The sequence below is a fragment of the Eptatretus burgeri genome, chromosome 6 (genome assembly GCF_056783735.1).
Source record: "Eptatretus burgeri isolate ZD-2024b chromosome 6, Ebu_testis_v1, whole genome shotgun sequence".
NCBI classification, from domain to species: Eukaryota; Metazoa; Chordata; class Myxini; order Myxiniformes; family Myxinidae; genus Eptatretus; species Eptatretus burgeri.
Window position 1 is genome coordinate 88824545 of NC_140966.1, and position 21960 is coordinate 88846504.

At 41.4% G+C, this 21960-nt stretch overlaps 1 protein-coding gene across 7 annotated transcripts in view; it reads left to right on the forward strand.

The window, feature by feature from the left end:
• DOT1L (DOT1 like histone lysine methyltransferase) overlaps positions 1–21960 on the forward strand; it is a 189243-nt gene extending 167283 nt beyond the window's left edge. For 6 of the 7 annotated variants that reach the window (XM_085886127.1, XM_085886128.1, XM_085886125.1 and 3 more), the window contains 4 exons: positions 12219–12446; positions 18345–18471; positions 18758–19062; positions 19755–21960. In XM_085886127.1, coding sequence (XP_085742253.1) covers positions 12219–12446; positions 18345–18471; positions 18758–19062; positions 19755–20498 — 1404 coding nt within the window. In that variant the 3' untranslated portion in view covers positions 20499–21960. The remainder of the gene's footprint in view (positions 1–12218; positions 12447–18344; positions 18472–18757; positions 19063–19754) is intronic. The other variant, XM_085886131.1, reaches the window with a different exon arrangement.

Consider the following 21960-nt stretch of genomic DNA (forward strand, 5'->3'; position numbering starts at 1 on the left):
TTATTAAAGGAAAATGATATGGAGCACACATTTATTATAGTACCATGCCAAACACACAAGCAATCATAGAAACAGACATTTCTCTTAATATGAAGGTTTGTTGAAAAGTAAGGCCTCCTATTCTTTTGGTGAAGCTATTCAAATGAAACAAATTGCAATCCGCACATTAGTTCTTCCCACCACTGGGTGTGAAGTTTGCTCTCCAAAGCGGCACGAAGTTTGAATTGCTGGAAATGAGAGTTGGGATAACTGACTGGTGATGAGATGATGACTGGAGATGAAAATTGGGTGCACCACTACACTCATAAGAGTTAGAGATGGTCAATGGAGTACCGCCACAAAGGATCACCAGCCTCAACTTGGCTCCGTCAGCAAACTTAAGGAACACCTTTGTAGAGAAAACTTTTCTTCTAATGATGATGTCAAGGCCGCTGTGAAGCACTGGTTAAGTCAGCAGCCGCACAGTTCTATCGTCAACACGGCGTCACAAACTACTTGAATGTTGGCTGAAATATGCGGACTGCAGTCGTGATAATGTTGATAAATTAATTTGCCCAATGGTAGAATAAAGATTGATGTTAGTATCTATCTTTGCTTCATTAGAATATCTTCACCTGTTTTGGACAAAAAGAATAGGAGGCATTACTTTTCAGCACGTCCTTGTATACATTAAGCTAAACTAAGAAATATAAAACTATGGAAGGAGCATACAAACAACAACAATGAAAACAATAACAGCTCTATTCCACTAAAATTTATGAATTGCTATTTTGAAAAAAAATAAGTTGTCTTACAGTATATTCAGGTCAATATGGTATTTCGTTACATTGGTATGGATGTGTTGGACAGTCACAAATTCAACAACATTTATTTTCTTTTTCTTTAAAAAATTTTTTTTATCTTTTAAATGCACTCCTCCATCTCTTCTTTCTCACTTTCCTCTTTTTTTATGTTAGCAAAAATCAAAGAGATGTTTGTTTATAAATTGTAGCATGATACTGACCTTTGCCAAGTCTCAACCAACAGTGACGAGGTTGATGGCAACTCGTCCTCGGCCCACAGTGATAAAGCAATTTTATTTTATTAATCACATATTCTAATATATTTTGTTTGTTTATTTTATTTTGTTATTTTCCCACATAGGGATGTTTCTTCTCCTTGTTACATTTGGTTCTGTTGTTAAACTTGGCTTGCGGATATGCACAACTTGGGTTGGCACAGAGATTGTGATGGATATGGAGCTCTGTGCAAAAGTTTGGGTTATTTTCACATTTGTGAGAAATTAGAAGTGTGCAATAAAGGTGGTAGATAATTCAAATTTCTGTGAAAGTCAATTTAATATCACAATTACCATTTTAAGTATGTAAAATAAATTAGGAAATTGACAAAGTTTTAATTTTGCTCGACATGTTATATCATCAAGTGCAAGTAATACTGTATATCCACTTAACACAAAGAAAATATGCAGGAAAGTGGATTTTTAAAATAGTAAATAATAAATGGTGGTGGTGGTGGTCGTATGGCAGCTTAGCTGCCGGGGTAGCTATCATTTCTTGAAGCGCGACTGTGTCGCTGATGCAGTGCCCCTCTACCAGTACACATGCTGGAACTGGTACTCATTTCGCCGACCTCGGAAGGATGACAGGCTGAGTCAACCCCCTGGTGTATTAATTCAGCGGCCAATGGGGCTTGAATTCAGGACCCTAGGATCCCAAGCCACCACCCTAACCACTGAGCCAACACCAGGCTATTAATAATAAATGATTGAAGTAATCAACACCAATTGCATTACATTCATGCAAATTACAAGAAACCACAATAAAAGTTGCAAATTAGTGAATCCTACTATTAATTTGCAATGGGTCACTGGCTTTGACACCAATACAAATTTTTATTACAGACCCTCGGCATCAAAAAGCTACAAATATACAACAAACACTTTCAAATGGAGCGCCTCACCACCATTAGAGCATTTAAATTGCATCAGATGTGGCAAAAAAAATGTGACTAGTTGTTCCCAGCTTGCCGGCTCGATGACAGAAGACACCATTTACATTTTTGCCACCTCAATATCTACCCCGTTTAGAATTTCTTGTGGCACAGGCAACTTGCTAGTATGTGAAATTAGTTTTCATCAGCTTGTTCCCATGCTTGAAAGTCAAGGAGTGGGTTCAGAATGGCACCAAGAAGCAACTTTCAACAGAACAGCATGCGAAGATCAAAACTCTCCAACAAGAAGGGCACACAATGAAGAAAATACCAGAATAGCTGAAGATCTCCTGTAATGGTGTGAGGTACACATTGCAACAAAACAAGAAAAACGCCAGGAAGACCCAGAAGAACCCCCCCCCCCCAAGGCAAGACAAGCACCTGAAGTTGCTCAGTTCGCACCATCGAAGAAAATCAAGTCAACAGCTGACAAATGAAATGATAGCAGGCCGGAACATTAACATCTCGTCCTGTACTGTGTGCAGGAGGCGGATTGCAGTAGGTCTCCATGGCAGAGTTGCAGCAAAGAAACCACTGCTGAGACCACAGAAAAAGGTGAAGAGACTAAAATTTTCAAGGCAACACAAAACATTGAGTGACTGAACAATGGAATTGGGTACTCTGGTCTGATGAATCGAAGTTTGGATCGAAGAGACGCCAGTTTGTATGCTGAAAACCTGGAGGACATTACGACATGCAATATTTGCTGCCTGCCGTTAATATGGGGGAGGCTCTGCCACTGTCTGGTGTTGCATCTTAGCTTTTGGGGTAGGAAAACTTGTGAAAATCAATGAAGTGCCAACAAAAGAGAAGTACAAGCAGATACTGCAGCACCATACCATTCCAAGTGTAAATCCTTTATTCGGAAGAAGATTCATTTTCCAACAAGATAATGATCCAAAACATACTTTCAACATAATAAAACAGTCAACATTGTCAACATAGTAAAACAGAACAAAGTTAGAACTGATGCGCTCCAAGTGTTACAATGGCCACCTCAAAGACCCATCGCAGCCATTTGGAATTACCTGGAAATAGAGAACAAGAGAAATCCAGCGAACCTTACAGAACTGTGGCATGTACTGCAGGATATTTGGTATAATATTCCTGCAAGAGTGCTTCAGTCATGTACAGGATGTAAGAAAAAGGAGTGATGGTACTCAAGAAGGCAAAGAACGGACACACAAAGTGTTGAAAAAGAAACTGTTCTTGTTATTGCACTCGCCGAAGGAGAGGGTATTCTATTTCGGTTCATTTGTCTGTTTGTTTGTGTGTCTGTCTGTCTGTTTGCTTGTTTATCTGCACAGAATTTTAGTGTTTTTCTCCCCAACCACTTTTCGGATTGAGACGAAATTTTCACCATAGTAGTGACGACTCATGTGGAATGTTTTAATGATAATTATGACATCATAGGTAATGTGGTGTGGCAGCCATGTTGGAAAAGCGGAAAAACTTTGGACAACTGTATCTCTAAAACTGCACCAAGGAAAAAAATTGAAACTTGGCAAGTACTCCTCATGGGGAAGAAGTGTGATTTTGTTTTTTTGATGACATCATAGGTGCCTTCGTTATGCCATCATAATTGCATATGCATAATGCTACATCTGATCAGTATGAAATTTTTTGAGGGTCATCTCGGGATAAAATGGTCCACAGAAAAAAATTGATATCATCGGTCATGTGATTCGGCAGCCATATTGTTTCTAAAAAAAAAAACCTTCAAAAATCTTCTCTGAAGTGGCTGAACAGGTTGAGGCAAAAGTTTACATGTATGACCGCCTATCCATGAGGAACAACAGGTTCACACATATGATGTCATAGGTCACATGGTTTGGCAGCCAGATTGGATTTACCCTAAAACCTATGCAAATCTTCTTCTCCAAAACGGCTGGACAGATCGAGGGGAAACTTCACAGAAATATTCCCCAAACCTTGGGTGTCCAAGTTTGTTGAGGAATAATTGAAAGATCACATGGTTGGATATTGATCACATGACAGCCATATTGGATTGAAGAAAAATATTAAATAATGTTTTCTCTGGAACCACTCAAAAAATTGACATGAAACTTCGCCATTATGATCGAGTTGACATTTGGAATGTAAGTTTTAAATTTCAACCCAATTGGCTACATGGTCTGGCAGCCAGAAAGATTAATTTTTTTGATCTGGGTTTTTTTCCATTTAAAATTTTTTTTTTCCTAAGACTCACTTGGCTGTGCCTGGACGGGTTTGAGGGTAGAGGAGTAGCAGCTGAAATGTGAATCCTATCCAGGTTTCTACTGATGACTCTCAAAAATGTCGGCTCTCAAAAACTTTGCTTTTTGCTTGTTCGGGTTCCTTCCGAGGACTCCAATGCAGGAATGTACCTATTTGTTCTTCCATTCGATTTGAATTGAATTTATTTTAATTCCCTTCTACATTCAATTGATTAATAATGATAAATGTCATGGGTCATGGTCAGGTGTCTGATCAAAGCGGGGTTACATGAAAGCGGGACGTCTTGGTACCCGGTCATGGTGCAGTTATAAAGTGGCAGTTATAATTATGTCTGTTTTGAATTACGTTACACACCAGTACACAAACACCACACAAAACAAGCCCTGGTGAGGGTCTGCAACCTCTGATTGCTCTTTTTCTTGGTTACTTAAGCAGTTTGTTGCACGTGCATTTGTAAGTGCTTTTAATTTATAATACAAAAACACATATATGATTGAGTAAACTTATCAAATGATCAGTGATAACAAAGTATGAATATCATTGGAATAACGCAAACTTTTGCACAATACAGTCAGTATGTGTGAGCTGTACTTTAAACATTACATGGTATTGTATCGTCAGTAACAAGATGTGTGGTGCAAACAGAAGCACCCAGTTGATGTATCAACTGGATTGAATGTCAGCATAAATATTTTAGGTATTTTTTTTTTAAGCAAAAGAGAATCCAGACATCTTCTTTGTAAGCCCTCTATTCAACCCCTGGTCACCACTTTTTTATTTTTCCGTTTGTAGTATATTGAGGCTCATGGAAGAAAATCTTACCATTCAGTAATGTGGCAGATTGGACCACACTTCAATGCTATATCTCTCAAAAACTGGTGAAGCATTTCAGGGCCTGCAGGTATCAACATTACTTCGGTCTCCTTTCAACATCTTTCTTTTTTTTTTCTTTTTTTTTTCTCTTTTCAGCCAATCCCTTCTCCCTTCCAGCATTCCTGCTCAACATCGCACCCTTGGCGTTATGAAACGTATGGTACGGCATTTGCTGAAAAATATCGTTTCCTCAAATGTGAAGCCAACAGGATATCATTTACAGTCACAAAACTAGAATGATACTTGGTGGAGCGCATACTTCCGCCAAACTGAACAGTTTACGATTTCTATCCCACTGATAGGTCGGATCTGCATCCGGACCTTAACCAAAGTCCATTCGGCTTATTGTTGTCACCTACCCAACTCATCCATCAAGTTTTGTCGTAATTTGTCCACAACTTTTTGAAACAGCCAAAAATATATCGTTTTTGGCTCAACCTCTCAATGGTGAAGGATCACTTTCAAAAAAATTTAAATTCGAGAATGTATATCCAGATCTTCACCAAAATCTAATCAATTTATTCTGGACACACACCAAACCTGTCCACCAAATTCCGTCCGAATCTATCCATAACCTTTTTTAGGTCATCTCTACCGAGATGACCTAATAAAGCCGGGCCAAATGTCCGACCGTCCGTCCGTACGTCCGTCAACAATTTTTCTTTCCAATCTTGATGAAACTTAGTATGTGGGTAGAGGTCGATGAGTGTTGCACAACGATATAACTTTTGTCCGGGTTCAAGGTCAGCGACGAGGTCATGAGGTCACGTAAGTTATAAAAATCGCCATTTTCAAAACCTATCTAGTCTGCCATTTTACAAGATATTCGGCAACTGTTTATTGATTATGATAGTAAAAAATATTATCTTGTATCTAACTGGACAGATTTTTGAATTTTCTTCCCGTTTGATCGTCACGTGATCTGGAAGATGGCCAAAAACGCCGATGCGATTCGCAAAGAAGGAAGGAAGGAGAAATAAAATATAAATATAAAACACATTTTTAGCCTTTTATATTTATACATTTTCCACCAAAGGTGCAAAAGTTTCAAAACCTGAAATGTAAACGTCGGCATTTATTTTCAAAATATAATTTTGTGCGTGCGCGCCAAAATGCCGAGTCATCTTTAACCAAACTGCGCAGTAGAACTGTGCAGTAGTCCGGTCATGGCGTCTGAGCAGCGGCCAGCATGGTTCAGATTGACTGTGGTTTCTGGGGCGAAGGTGATTGTTAAGAAGTATATCGGCGGTATAAATTCGAGTGACTGTATTGGTGATTTAATCACGCAACATCTTGACAACGAATATTCTGGCCGAACGATTGCATCAATTCAGTGCATCAGCAGGGATGATTCGCAGGCTCCTCTCGATCGTGCCGATATCTAACATAATCACCGGCGGACATAGGGCTGCAGGCTGTGGGGCGATGCCACGGATCCCGGATGAGGGGATAAGTGATAAATTATGCTACATGCTTCGGGCTTTCTGATTAATATATCAATGAGTACATTCCATAATTAATGAATTATTAATTAATGAATCTGGCATACAAAATGTTTTTCATACCTGACATGTTACTTTGTGCAGTGTCACAAAACTTCTATGGAATTAATAATTAATGAATTTACGAGCTCTAACGATTTTTCAAATTTCAATATCTCGATAAATACTTGACCAATTTTCATTCTGAAAGTTGCATTATAATCAGTGCAGAATAATCTACAGGATTATCATAATCTCCGAGAGCTAAGCCTATTTTTTTCGTTTTTTTCTACAACCGGAAGTGAAATGTCCCCAGAGAGTGGACGGACCGGAAAACCATGTATTGCACTTACTGGTGATTCTGATGTGTTAATCCAGGTACTAAATGAACAATACATATTTATTAATCATGTCATTAGTAGTATTATCCTAGTGTATCTCTGTGAACTATTTCAATCTAAACGGTTAGTTTGGACTGTTTCACGGTTACCTGAACTGAACATTGAGAACTTGTGGTATTATAGAGATGACCGTCACCCCCACACAGGGGTAATTTTTTTTAATATCGTGCTCACAAACAAACAAATAGAAAGACACCCAAATGGGTGAAGAGATGTGAATTGTGCATGTAGTCTTAACCCCAGAGCATCAATCTCACTTGAGTCTGTCTTCTCACCATCCTCCAAAGCTTGGAGGCAATTTGTGCAATTGTTTTTTTTTGGAACATGTTCCTCTTCTGTTTCCACTACTCTTGAAGAATGGAGCTTACATGATGATGCCACTCATGACAAGATAGAGTGTTTGAACACTGTCTTTAATGATAGGCCCCCTTACTTTTCCTGTGTCTACCCTACCCTTCCTTACTGACTGCTGACTTCAACATGTTGGCTTTTTCCACTTCTTTTTTTGACCAACTTCAGTTCCTCCTCTGTAACTGTCCCAGAAGATGGAATCAGCACTTTTATATTCAAGAAGTATGCATCGATCATATCTGATTTTCTTTCTCTGTTCAGATGCAAGTCATTCTCCAAGATCTGCCTGCTTTCATGGAATTTGGCAATATCACAAGATTCATACCCACAGCAGATCCTCTGGAAGATTACAGTGCCAGCTTCCCATCATAAGCAAAATAATTAAATAATGTGTTGCTGCAGACCTTTGGTTTTAACCTTTTCTCTAACTGACCATTTTTGGTTTCAATCCTGGCCACCCACTCCATTGCACCCATGCTTTGTCAACTTTCTCAGCAATAGATGGACACAACCTCAAGATTTCATGCCAATCTCATCCAAGCCTTTGTTATTGTCTGCCACCCACCCTGGAGTCTTCTCCTTGGTAGATAGACCGATTTCTTCAATGCCCATAAATCACATTACTTTTGATGTCTTTCATTCTCCTGCTTTTCCTTTGGAAGCCATTGCACTTCGTAACAGCACACTCGTACAAATCTTCTTCGGATGTATAAATGATCCTCTGTTGTCAATTTACAGAAAAATTATGATCCGAGAAGAGCTTTCAGAATAAAAACGGCAAACAAACATTTTGAAAAAACACTACCACAAGACCTTGCTGTCTTTTCTTTACAAAAGAGATCTGCTGTACTCCAGTACTTATCTGCTGACTCTACCTTGTGCAGGTATATTTTCTACCTTTGTGTAGGAAACCTGCAGTTACATCCTGACTCCCTATCTGGACACAATTCAAAGCTGATTTGTGACTGTGAATCTTTCATTCATTGTTGTGAAGTTCTACACTCTTGCGTTCTTTCCACAGAGTGATTAGTTGCCAAATCCCAAATTTTTTGTTTATTAATTATCAATATCTCAAAGAGGTGCAATTAATGGAGCTCCTTGGGCCTCATGATTAGTCGTGTCCTTTCATGGACAAACCATATTTCTAAACAAACCACCAAGGCTGGTCGCCATGTTGAAATAGTCAAGGGAGCTAAGTTTTGTTGACCATCCCCAGTTCATAACAGTGTACAAGGGACAACTCATTGCTCACCTTAGGCAAGTTTGTGGCCTTGTGGTTTTCGTAATTGTGAAATTGCCAATCCTCTCATGCTCTTTCTTCCACTAAATCAAGATTGGAGCCCAATTGCTACTTCGTGAGTCTTATTCTCCTCCAACTGTGTATGGAGCTGTCCTCATTCCATTTATCTCGATGTGCAACATCTTCACTCATGATCTTGTGCATGTGTGGCTCGCCATATGCCTGGTCCCCTCTGCATTGCTGTTTATTGTAGACCTTCAACCTCTCTCATTTAGCCCTTCCATGAGCCTTAACCTTTATGTAAAATGTAACTGAATTTATGAATTTGGTTTAAACATGGTCTTGGCTCATGAAAGAGCTAGAGCAGAATGGCATGAAACAAAATGGAAAGGGGAAACACCAACAGCAGAGTAGAGGTGAGGGTAAGATTGAGGGGAGAGAGAGAGCGAGAGAGAGAGAAAGAGAGAGAAAGAGAGAGAGAGAGAGACAGACAGACAGACAGACAGACAGACAGACAGACAGACAGACACATGAGGGTGAACAAGCTGAAACACAGCAAGAAGAGGAAGCGGAAAGTGGGGATGAAACGTAAAAGGAACAAACCAACCAACAACCAACAAACAAAAATGGGTGAGAGAGAGGGGAAAAATCATAATGACCTGGAAAAGGAGAGTGCTTGGGAATGGGGTCCTTTTTGGGAGAAGAGATCATGCGTATGGATGGGGGATGATCTGAGGTACTGGTGAACAGCTCTCTTGAAGCCTTGGATGGAAGAACAGGACTGAGTAGACTGGGGAAATTGGTTCCACAGGCGAGTGAAAAGAAGAACCAATGAGTAGAGGTGAGCAGTGTGCCTGGAATTTGGAAGTTAAACAAGAAGAGGATTACTGGAAGACCGTGTGCCTCCTGCAGAAACCTGGGAGGGACAGAGCTAAGAGAGGGCAGAGAGTGCAAGACCAAAAAGGAGGATGAAGAATACAGATCGGCCACCAACCTATCTGCAATGCAAAAGTAAAAGACCGAGACGCTCGGCTTTGTCACGGGAGATCCAAATGATTTTGATGGCCTTGCTCTCCACTTCATCACTGTGACTGTGAAACAAGAGGATAAGGTGTGAGGTGGGGTGCCAGCCCAATTTGTAGAGCAGTACTCCATCAAGTTGCTAATGAAGGCCTTGTAGGTTGTCAAAAGTTCAGATTGGCCAATGAAAGATCTTGCACAAAGGAGGATGCCGAGGTGGCAGCTGGCTTTGGAGGCCATCTTAGAAATATAGTTTGCCCAAGAAAGATCAAGACTGATGGTGAGGCTCAAATGTTTGAGTGAATTAACCTCTTCAAGTGGTTTGTTTTGGAAGTAGATGGGAGGGTTTCCCAGAGGGTCATTTTGGAGGTGTGTGGGATGTTTTTTCAGGGCTGGAATACATATTCCAAGTGTTGGACCAGCTACTGATTCTATCAATGTCTGCAGAGAGGGAAGAGGCTGCTGCCTGCCTGTCTGTCTGGGGGATGAGGACATGACAGAGGGTGGAATCCTTAGCAAAGAGATAAGCAGGATTTTCCAGGGAATCAGAAGGATCATTGATGAAGATGAGGAACATGACTGGGTCCAGGACACTACCTTGGTGGCACTCCAGCCTTGATATGGAGAGGAAATGAGAGGATCCCATTAAAAGAGATTAACCAATAGAGACATGGATATGCTGCATGAGAGCTTCCGTCTTGAAGAGAGGGAGGGTGTGTCATGGTTAAAATTACCTTTTTAGTCATTTTTAGCTCGCCTGTTCGAAGAACAGAGAACTATAGCAATACCCCCGGCATGAGCGTGAGCGTCAGCGTGAGTGTGAAAATGTTAAAGTTTTTGGTGCAAGTTATTTAGAAGTTTGCCATTCATTTAATATGTGCACTGGGATGCTGATATTTGGCATGGAGGTTCCTTTGGGGTATATTATTGATGTAGTGAAGTTGAAATTACAAAAAAAATTTCATTTTTTTTTTTATTTTTGACCTGCTTTGAACTTTACTTTTTTGTAGCACATAAACATTAAAGTTTTTGGTGCAAGTTATTTAGAAGCTTGCCATTCATTTAATATGTGTACTCGGATGCTGATATTTGGCATGGAGGTTCCTTTGGGGGTATACTATTGGTGTAGTGAAGTTGAAATTAACCAATTATTTTGAATAAAAATGTAAAATTTCAACCTAAGATGGTGTCAAAGCCACCCAATGCTCGCCTGTTCGAAGAACAGAGAACTATAGCAATACCCCCGGCGTGAGCATCAGCGTCAGCGTCAGCGTGAGCGTGAAAATGTTAAAGTTTTTGGTGCAAGTTATTTAGAAGTTTGCCATTCATTTAATACGTGTACCAGGATGCTGATATTTGGCATGGAGGTTCCTTTTGGGTATATTATTGATGTAGTGAAGTTGAAATAAAAAAATAATTTCAAATGTTTTAAATTTTTGACCTGTTTTGAACTTAACTTTTTTGTAGCACATCAACGTTAAAGTTTTTGGTGCAAGTTATTTAGAAGCTTGCCATTCATTTACTATGTGTACTCGGATGCTGATATTTGGCATGGAGGTTCCTTTGGGGTATACTATTGGTGTAGTGAAGCTGAAATTAAAAAATAATTTCAAATATTTTAAATTTTTGACCTGTTTTGAACTTAACTTTTTTGTAGCACATCAACGTTAAAGTTTTTGGTGCAAGTTATTTTTTAGAAGCTTGCCATTCATTTAATGTGTACTGGGATGCTGATATTTGGCATGGAGGTTCTTTTGGGGTATACTATTGGTGTAGTGAAGTTGAAATTAACAAATTATTTTTTTTTTTAATTTAAAATTTCAACCTAAGATGGTGTCAAAGCCACCCAATGCTCGCCTGTTTATACTATACGCTTGCCATTCATTTAATATGTGTACTAGTTTACTGATTACAATATACAAATACATATATTGCTTTAAATTTATTTGGATCAGACTTCACTGCAATGCTTTATAAAAAATATTATTAGCTTAGTCTTTCAAAAACGAAAAATGTATAAACAGGTGAGCATTGGGTGGCTTTGACACCAACTCTGGTTATTTTTGTTTCAATCAACATGTGTGGCTACGCTCGACTGAATATGCGGAGCTTGTAGATTGAAATCCAGCTGAAGGCAACAGTGTTTTGGAGTTGTATTGGTAGTTTCTGAAAACATCGAGTGTGCGGAGTATTACCGAGTTTCTACTTGTTTGCCAGTTAAAAACCCAGCTTGCTCAATAATGACATTCAGGTTTGGATAAATCTGCCTGACGTACAAACAGCTGGTATGGACTATATCTGAAGCCAGTGCACATATTGTAGATGATTAATGCCCCCAGGGTACTTTGTGATGAATAATAAAGATTGTCCTTGTGTAAAAGGAAAGGTATTTATTTATTATTTAAATTTTTGGAGGCCACCCTGCAAATGATCTTTTTTAAATGTGGAAAATATTTTTGATTAAAAGTGGGGGCTGAACAACCCCAAAGCTGGCTCATGATGAATAAAATCCAAATTGATCTGTCAGCAACAATTGTCGAGCTCAGATTTGCATTATCACTCTATCACGACATGGCGTTTGATACTCCAGTTGACCAACCATAGGTCTCCATTTAATTTCTCCTCCCATTCTCATCCACACCCAAGCGGAGTGGGCGCTCCATCACGAGCCTTCCGATCAGCATCCCGCTGAGCACCGTGCGTGGTGAAGGACATGGTCCTGGAGGTTGCCGGAGTAATGGTGTGGGGGGCGCTCCTGGAGGGACAGCCGGTGGAGGAGGAAAGACATCTGTTGAACCGCAATGGGGGTTACCCAGCAAGCTGCCTGTCCGAATCCCACTTAATAGGGTAGAATCTCCAAACAACGGGAAAAAGGTGCGAATCCCAGAACCTCATTTTGCTGCTTCTGTTGTATTTTGCTCAACTGCATCCAACTTGGTGTGGAACAAGAGCTCCAACACATATCCATGGCATGTTTTATTGGCTAACTGAGTACAGTACTTTGTTTTCAAATCGTTAAAATGACACAGTACAGTGGTTAAGGGTTTTCACCATCAAATTCTGAAGAAGGAAAGTAAGTTGTTTCATAATTAAATGGAATAATTTGATTAGCTTTCTTTTTTTATTCTATTCATGTCTACATCTGGGGCTGGCAGGATGACCTCGAGGTACACACACTTGCTTCTAAGCTGTCTAGCCTAGGTTTAAATCCCAACCCAGGTATAAACTGTCATTCTGGTGTTTCATCGGCAGGGTGATTCATCAATATGTGTGCCGTCCGTCACATGGACGTTAAACTGGGAGTCCTGACTGCCCGCATTAGTTGGTGGATGTTCAAAGATCCCATGGTGTCCTTCTGGAAGAGTAGGCGTGCTGTTGCCGGCACCCTGAACACGCTATGAAATTCCTGTCCCAACCTTCGTTGAACGTCAGGACTGGCCAGTCAGTTTGTAAAAGACTTGGGCCAAGCTTCACCTGGCCAACACCTCCAAAACATGGGAATAATTGTGGCTGTTAAAGAAGAAGAATAATAATAATAATAATAATAATAATAATAATAATAATAATAATAATTAGATTCTTGCGGATGTATATCTATCATTTTGACTCAAAGCAATCAGTGACCATTGTTCACCCCAGATGTCATGATTTATATGTACCAGCTTTTTAGTTTTGCTTTCATGTGATTGTAAGAGTTGGATGTGAAACCCAATTGGAACCATCTTGTTTGCTTCATCATGAGTATGGTCTTACAAGGTTCTCTTCAAGAAAAAAAACACACCTAATCCCTAAATTTATTTCCACCATGAAACCAAACACACACACACACACACACACACACACACACACACACACACACACACACACACACACACACACACACACACACACACACACACACACACACACACACACACGTACGTTACACCTGTTTTCTCACAAGCCAGCATTAGTTGATGGCCCTTAAAGATCCCACGGTGTCTTTCTTGAAGAGTAAGCAAGCTATTGCTGGCACCCAAGCCCAAATTACAAATTCCTGCCATGACTACCTCGGTAGCTTTTGATACAATCTGACCTCCTGCCTTGCTCTCCACACTCTCTGCCTGCAGCATCCTCGGCCAACTCCACACATGGCTTACTGACCATGACATCCCTCATCCTTCAGAAAAACAGGCTGCAGCCTCTTCCCTCTCTTCAGACCTTGAAATAAATCCAAAGATGGTCAAACACTTGGACTATATCTTTCCATCCTGACAAATCTAACACGATCGCAATCTCTCTCTGAAAGGACCATCTGACAAACCCTATCTACTTTCTCAACAATCTTCTTGAGGAAGTTCAGTTATTCAAACTCCTGGGTCTCTCTATCAGCCGTGAACTTTCTTGAGCAAACCGCATTTCAACGTTGGCCTCCAAAGCCAGTTGCTGACTCAGCATTCTCCATCATATAAAGTCCTTCCTTGACACACCTGAACTCCTATCCACCTACAAGGCCTTCATCCGCAGCTTGATGGAGTATTGCTCTCCCTTTTGGGCTGGCTCTCCTGCTTTACAACTTGCTCAACTTGATGTCAAGGAAACAAAGGCCTTCAAAATCATCATTATCTCCCATGCTGAAGATGAGTCCATGGACCTATCTATCACTTCACCATCACAGACAGGTTTATGATCTTTCTGTCTTCTACCACCTCCTTTCTGATCTTGCATCCTCTGCTCTTTCCATGTTATGTCCCCCCCCCCAACGATTTTGCAGGGCTCACACAGTCCACCATCAACCCCCTTCTGGTGAAACTATCTAAAACCAGGATCACTGCTCACCTCCACTCATTTGTTCCTCTTTTCCCACCTGTGGAACCAACTTCCACATTCTCTTCAATCTCGTTCTTCTCTCCAGGTTTTCAAGACACCTGTTCGCCACCATCTCCAATCGTCCCCAATCCAAAATCATTATCTTTGCTCCACTCGTTAACCTCGCCCAAATCTCTCCTCCTTCCGATTTTCCCTCGTTGGAGTGTCCTTCTGTGTCCTTTTTGTCCACCAGATGCATGCGTGTTTTGCTTCCTGTTTTTGTCTGTTACGTCCTGATCCATTCACTGTACTAGCTCTTCCATGAGCCTCGACTATGTATACAAAAATATTTTTAAAATCCTCCAGTCACTTGTGTAATCTATATGTTATGGAGAAAGTGTATGTCGAGCCACTAACCCACGTGACTACAAATCTTTTAATTACATACTATTGCAACATACCTTTTAAACTCTTAGACACCTTGGACCTTTTTAAGACCCTTTACACATTTTAGGCCCTTTAGATACCATTAGACATTTACTTTCTGAAAACCCCTTAGACCCCTATATACCTTAAGACCCTCTTGGAACCTTATAGACCCCCCCCCCCAAAAAAACCATTTAAGAACCTGAAGATCCCTAAGATCCTGTTAGACCCTTTAGAATCCTGTCGAACGATAACATCCTCAGGACCCCTCAGACCCCTTCTTACCTTTAAGACTCTTTAAACATTTTAGACACTCTTAGGCCCCTTCACACATTAGACCTTTTATACCCAAATATACCTCGAACTTTTAGACCTTTACTCCTATTACGCACGGTCGTTGTGCCTCAGAGTGAGTGCCCTGCAAGTACCAGGAGGGGAGTGCAGCAGACAATTAAAATGATCACTTTAAACTTTTCAGTCAATTAACAATCAGGTGACAACCAGCGCATGACATAAAGCAGAAGGAAATTTAAAATGCAATTAATTAAATCCCACTGTCTATGATGCAAGTACTACTATGATGCAATAATAATTCAATCACAATAATTAATCACAATTAAATCACATTTCAATCACAATAATTCATCATCAATCCTCAGTAACTGTAAAATACCACACAGGAATAACAAGTCACGTTCAATGCTTTTTAAAACTTAATCAAAGTGACAAACATATCCTCACATATACTTCAATGCAGTTTCAAATACTTTCACAACTCTTAGACAATTTACACCCTCTGAGAAAGCAACTTTCCACTCATGTTTTAACACACCCCTTTTATGGGATATGTGCCGTGAATCAAAGTCTGTATCTTGCACTGTTGATAGCAAGTATACAGTGGATCGACTGTGTTTTTGAAATGAGTGAACCCCACAGGAATTCTCTCGCAGTATGGAATCTCGCTGTGACCCTGGCCGTTGCTTGAGAAGGAGTGGGGAGGAGGGACAACCTTGACGTGAGATGCCCAGAGAAGCTGTTGGTGTGGAATGTCAATGTGGAGTTACTTTGCACCCCGAGTGTTGCGTTGGCTCCTCGTGAGCACAACCAGTCTGCCAGCAGGAGTGAATCTGAGCACCTGCGAACGTGCACTGGATCACGATTGGGTCTGTGCTGAATGTGCGCCCAATGATACACGGCTCACGATGCCGTCACACTCTGTCTCTGCTGTGCACAGTCCATCTTTCGTAAAAACAAACTTGACTGCACTCCGCCACTCCAAAGCTCCGAACGCTGCTAGAGCTGGATCTCTGGTTCACCTCCAAGACCTCCTCCGTGTCGATTCTGCCAAACGCTCATCGCTTCAACTTTTATTGTACCAACTCAAGGTCAACCCCGAAACAAGGCGACAGACAGTCTGAATTCAAAGATTTACTAAAGTTTGACCATTGGATCGGGGCATTGCTTTTCCATAACAAATCTTTCATCCAGTCCAATGCTCCCCAATGTAGGAGTGAAGCTGTCATGTTACCAGAACACTGTAGCTTCAACAAAAGTCATCCTCAAAGTTCTGTTGATATTCCATCATGATACCAATGTCAATGATGCATTCAGTTGTCTGCACATGTATCCTTTCCCCCAATACGTTTACCATTTAATTAATTCACTGTCACCCGAGTTGCCTTTCTTACAGTTACTATCAGAGTTATGCAATGCAATCTTACAGTTATTCTCAGAATCTTACAGTTACTATAGGAATTTATGTCTTTCAATCCTGATAAATCTCAGACTCTCACAATGTCTCTCCAAAAGGACCGTGTAGAAAACCCCCCATCTACTTTCTCAACAATCCTCTTGAGGAAGTCCTTTCATTCAAGCGTCTGGGTCTCACTATCTGCCATGATCTTTCCTGGGAAAGCCACATTTCCAACCTGGCCTCCAAAACCAGTCACCGACTGGGAATCCTCCATCGTGCAAAGTCCTTCCTCGGCCCACCTGAGGTCCTGACCACAAACAAAGCTGTCGTCCGCAGCCTGGTGGAGTACTGCTCTCCCCTCTGGGCTGGTGCTCCTGCCTCTCACCTTTCTCAGCTTCACACTCTGGAAACCAAGGCATTTAGGATCATTGGTATCTCCCGCGGTGAGGCTGAGTCTTTTGGTCTCTCACCGCAGGCAAGTTGGTGGTGTTTCTGTCTTCTTCCATCTCCTCTCTCGTCTCCCCCCCGCTATGTCTGCGATACGTCCCCCCCCCCTCCATTGTTCTGCAGGGCACTCAAGGTCCACGAACAACCCCCTTCTGGTAAAAATACCAAAATCACGATTTACTGCTCCCCTTCACTCTTTCATTCCTCTTTTTTTTCTCACCTTTGGAACAAACTCCACACTCTTCGATCCCACTCTTCCCTCCAGGTTTTCAAAACAGCTGTTCACCACCACCTCTTATCATCCCCCATCCAAAACCACAATCTTTTCAACCCCCGCTAATCCACCCAAACCCACCTCCTTCAAATTCCCTGCTTTCCTTCCTGAAAGTCCCGGTATTGTCCATCTTGTATACCCCGTGTTCCCCGCCCCATCCCTCTCTCTTCCACAGATCTCCTCATGTCTCTGTTCCACACTGTTGTTTTTTTCCTTCCCTCTCCCGCCGCTCTTTTCTCCTGCTCCCCTTGTTGTACGTCCTGTGTGTTAGCTCTCATACGAGCCTCGACATTGTATCCCAAAAAATAATAAAATGCATGTTGCTTTTGACAGAATACTTCACATTTCCAATTATATAGGATTTACAAATCCGTGACACTCCCCTTAAGTCCTTTGACTCCCTTTGGACCCCTTAGACCCTTGAGTCACTCTAGACATGTGAGACCTCTTTAGACTGCTTGGATTTAGAGCTTGAGACCTTTTTCGACACTTTAGATCCCCTCAGACGTCTTTAGGCCCCTTAGACATTTACATACTTTCGAGATTGGAGCATTTAGACTCTTTAGACCGTAAACTACTATCGGAACGTACCCTTTGACCATCTCAAACCTTTTAGACACACACCACACTAACATCTAGTCTTCTTGCAAAATACAGATTTTACTTTTTTCAGCAAGTCATGTGCAAACTCAACCCACCCAGAAGGTGAGTGAGTACTCTCATGGTTGTCTTAATTATTATGTGTTCGGTTGGTGAACTTTTTGGATTTGTCGTATTTTGTCATTGTTTGTCAAAAATAATATTTTTTGGTTCTTCTGCCGATTGTTGACCAGGAATGATTATAGGAATTAGAGTTGAGGCGAGTGATTTTGAGAGAAGTAGAAACGTACTTTGGGAGGTGACGAAAGGTACGTTTATAAGTGGAATGGAGGAATATGAAGAAATTTTAATTCTAAAGTTTGGATGAGCTTGTTTTGGGTTATTTCCACGGAAGGAAAAAATATAGGGCTTTAGTCGTTGGAGGTGTAAGGTAGGCTAGCATCGTGGGGGAATAATTTGCAACCGGATTTCTGGTAAATATTTGTCTCGCCTCATTGATGTACTCACATCGACGAGTGTTTGTGTGTGCGTGTGTGCATTATAGGTCTGCCAACGTGGGTCACCTTGTGTTCAACACCCTCATTCACCTCGTGCCACAGTGGATAACAGTTCCATTGGCAGCAGCAGCAGCAACAGCAGCAGCAACAGCAGCAGCAAACTAGCAATAGCAGGTAAGAAGAGCCGTGACTGGTGAATTGATTTGGGACGAGGTAAGCTTTGGCCTTTTAAAAGGGCATATCAGGTTAAATATTAAAATATCTCAATTAAATTTTAATATTGATTGATTTGTCTTTTTTCAATCAGGCTGTGAGTTGAGAAATATGAGATTAGGAATTGCCTGTCATGAGCTTAGGTTGTTTTAAGTAGTTTTTTTGTGTTGGAAACAGTAGGTGTAATACTCAAGGAAGTCGTCGTGATCTCTGTGCAAGATTTAACTAACTAACTTCTCTGCCACAGAACCTGATCCTAGTCCTTTGCCAGCACAACATCCTGCCAGCTGGTCTCACCCACTTTCTGGTTCAGGAAGTGACCCTCTCGTGGATATGAGAACCTTAAATGATCAATGCCCAATCATACATTTTCTGCCCTGCTCTCCAAACGAAAACAACGGGAGATCTGCTGAAGCTGGAGATGGCCGTAGGCGTCTGAAAAAGAAGCGAACGTGTCTGGTTGGACCTTCCAATGGAAAGCGGAGAGGAGGTGTGGGTTTCCGGCCCCCCGGAAGCCAGAACTCGGGCTCTCCTTTGAACATCTCTTCGATGGTAATGGATTAATTTGTAAACTTGAGGCTTCATAAGCAACTTCGCACATTGCGTGTATACTTGCCCTTCAAGGAAACCTGATCTATGTTCAAGAAAGTTAACCACTACTCAACTATGTTGATTTTTTTCCTGCATTTATATGCAACTGAAAACTAAGCACTTGCTCGGAACATGTCATTCCCATCTCTCCCGATACGATGGAAAATCCTTCATTTTCAGTTATAAACATGTGTATGTGCTCCTTTGTTCATACACTTACTTACTAATTTCTTCCAAATTTGCATTTGTAAAGTCCAATAGCTTTACTCTGTTTTCTTTGAATCTCATTCTCATCAGAAGTTTCGCACTAATTATCCACAGGTAATTTGGTCCCACGGTTCCTCTATCATTTGTTGGACATTTAAGTGGCGGATGTTTTTTGAACACACACCTGCATCTCATGCCTGAGCTTGCTCTTCCCTCCCCACCTGCTTGAAGTAAAAAAAAAAATCATGGAATATATCTCAATAAGTGATTCTCAAACTTCATGTAAAGGTCGGTCTGGGTCCATTCACACACCAAGCATCTGAGTGTGACCTGCCTTTGTCGATTAAAATGTCATGACTTCTGTTAGGGAAAGGTCCATTGCATCTGAAATGTCTGTGACAAAAATGTCCATTTGCTTGACCGTGATGTTTTTGCCTCTCGTCCAGGTAAGCGCAATCAGCCAGCCACTTGAAATATCTGCGATCTCTTCTCCCGAAACTCCGGGTCCTGGTGGAGGTGAAGGCGAGTTGGGGGCCCAAAGCGAGTCTCGTATGGAACTGCTTGGTGGTGCTCATGATGGTCTGATTACCTTCAGTGGAATAGGGGATCCAAGTGCCAGTGATGAATCATGCATTTCTGGTCATGGGGTGATCAGCCCTACCCTGACTCCCTCTGGCTCTCCAGCTGTATCTGCTTCCTCTGGATTTTCCTTTTCTTCTCCATTTGCTATGGCATCCACATCCAGTGGCCCTTCTTCTAACCCCTTCTCCTCTTTGTCCTCGTTTTCTCTCCCTCCAGGGTTACTTCTTTCAGTTCCCTCTCCGCAAGCTTCAGCCATGACAAACAATGGGCTTGGTCAACCACCTTTGGTCTTTTCTTCCACCCATACTGTCTCATCCACTCCCTCTGTTTCTACAACCCATACTGCGAGGCCTAGTATTACACAGCAATTCCCGAAGAAGGCTGTGGCCTTCCCCAATACCTCGTCACTTAGTCCTGGACATGGGTTTTCATCATTGCTCTTCCCCAACCTGGACATAAGCTCTGGGCTGGGAACAAACTCAAATTCCAATCTTTCCTCTGCTGTTGCCGCCTCTCAAGCCAATGTTGAGGTGGATGAGGCACCACCCTCTTCAGGTCAAGCACTCTGGCTTCCGGTAACAATGCTGCCAAGGCTCGCACGAAGTTAAGCCAGCAATAAACACGTCTGTTGTTGGGTGTGCTAAGGGAGTGTGGGAAGACACATTTACATTCAAGGGCTGGAATATTCTCGAAAAGGACAGATACGTACAATAATGAACAAATAAGGTGGAGTTTATTATTGCTAAGGGAAGATCTGCAGAGAGGGAGAGCCAAAAAGATTTTAAAAATAAACAAGCATGCAGGAAATGCATGTGGAAATAATCCCAGTTGTTGGGAAACATCTCCCTTGAAACAGAGGTTTTACACCTGTTTCACTGTTTCTACTGTATCGATCAGTGTTGAGGCAGTCCATGCAAAGGACGGATGTGCAAACAATGTTAAGCCGAACAGTCTCCGATCAAAGACCAAGTCGCTTCGAACCGAATCAAAGCAGCTGCCTCGTCACCAATGCAGTCTATGCAAGTCCTGCCAAAATTTGCCTCCGGTGCTCCGAGTAGAGCGAAGAAGAGGCAAACTTAATTTTATTTATTTTTACATCATTTATTTTACCCGTTTATCTTTGCAGGTACTGGTAGCAGTGGTGATGCGATCGGCTGTAACTGTGGCCAGGCAGAGACCGAAGGCCGTTTGCTTGCCTGCCTTTGTTTCATCGAATTACGTGAACGATGGGTTCTGACGTTGCCCTCAGTTAGCACAATCCCCGAAGGTTGTTGGTGAAATGCTGTTTTCATTACTGTTTTCACTACTGTTTTCCAGGCAGCTCAAAGCTGTGACTATTGTGGTGAAGTTGTGTTTTTTTTTGTGTGTGTCAGGAATTTATGTCGTTACCTTGTGAGGGTCGATCGGCCACTCTAACCACTACACCAAGATGGCTTCAATATCGGTCTTACAGAACAGAATAATGATTAGATCAGTGTATGATTAAATGCGTCCATCTTATGTAAAAGGTGGTGCTTCTCGAAATAATTTTTTTGTTTGCTCATAATTATTTTAGTCTAGCAAAATAAATTGCGATTGCAATGCATGATCAACTAAGGCCATCCACACGTGGCAAAGTATTGGGATTTTTACGCCCATCTCAGGTTTGCGTCAAGATAATGCCACAATTTCTTCATGAACTTCTGACAATATTTATCACGGTATTTATGTACACAGTTTTACTGTGATGGCCTTACGTGAAGCATAATTAATTTAGAATGACGAACTTCACATTTCCCCATATGTGTGCGCGCACTTGTTTCACTCGTCTCTTGCGTCTTGTCGCTTCCTCAACATGATTATTTTGCCTTCGGCTGTAATGGCAGCAGAAGCTTTGGATTGGTAATTTGAAGCTTTAGAAATGATTGCTAGTATGGCAGTTGTGTGTAATTGCTTTATGTTGGGAACATGATCGTTCACCAAGCTGTTCAAACATCACACAAACACAACAACAAAAAAAGTTTACAAACACAAGCTCTTTGGTGCTGTAGGTTTTCCTCCGATGTCAATAAAATATGCTTTGCTTTAAGA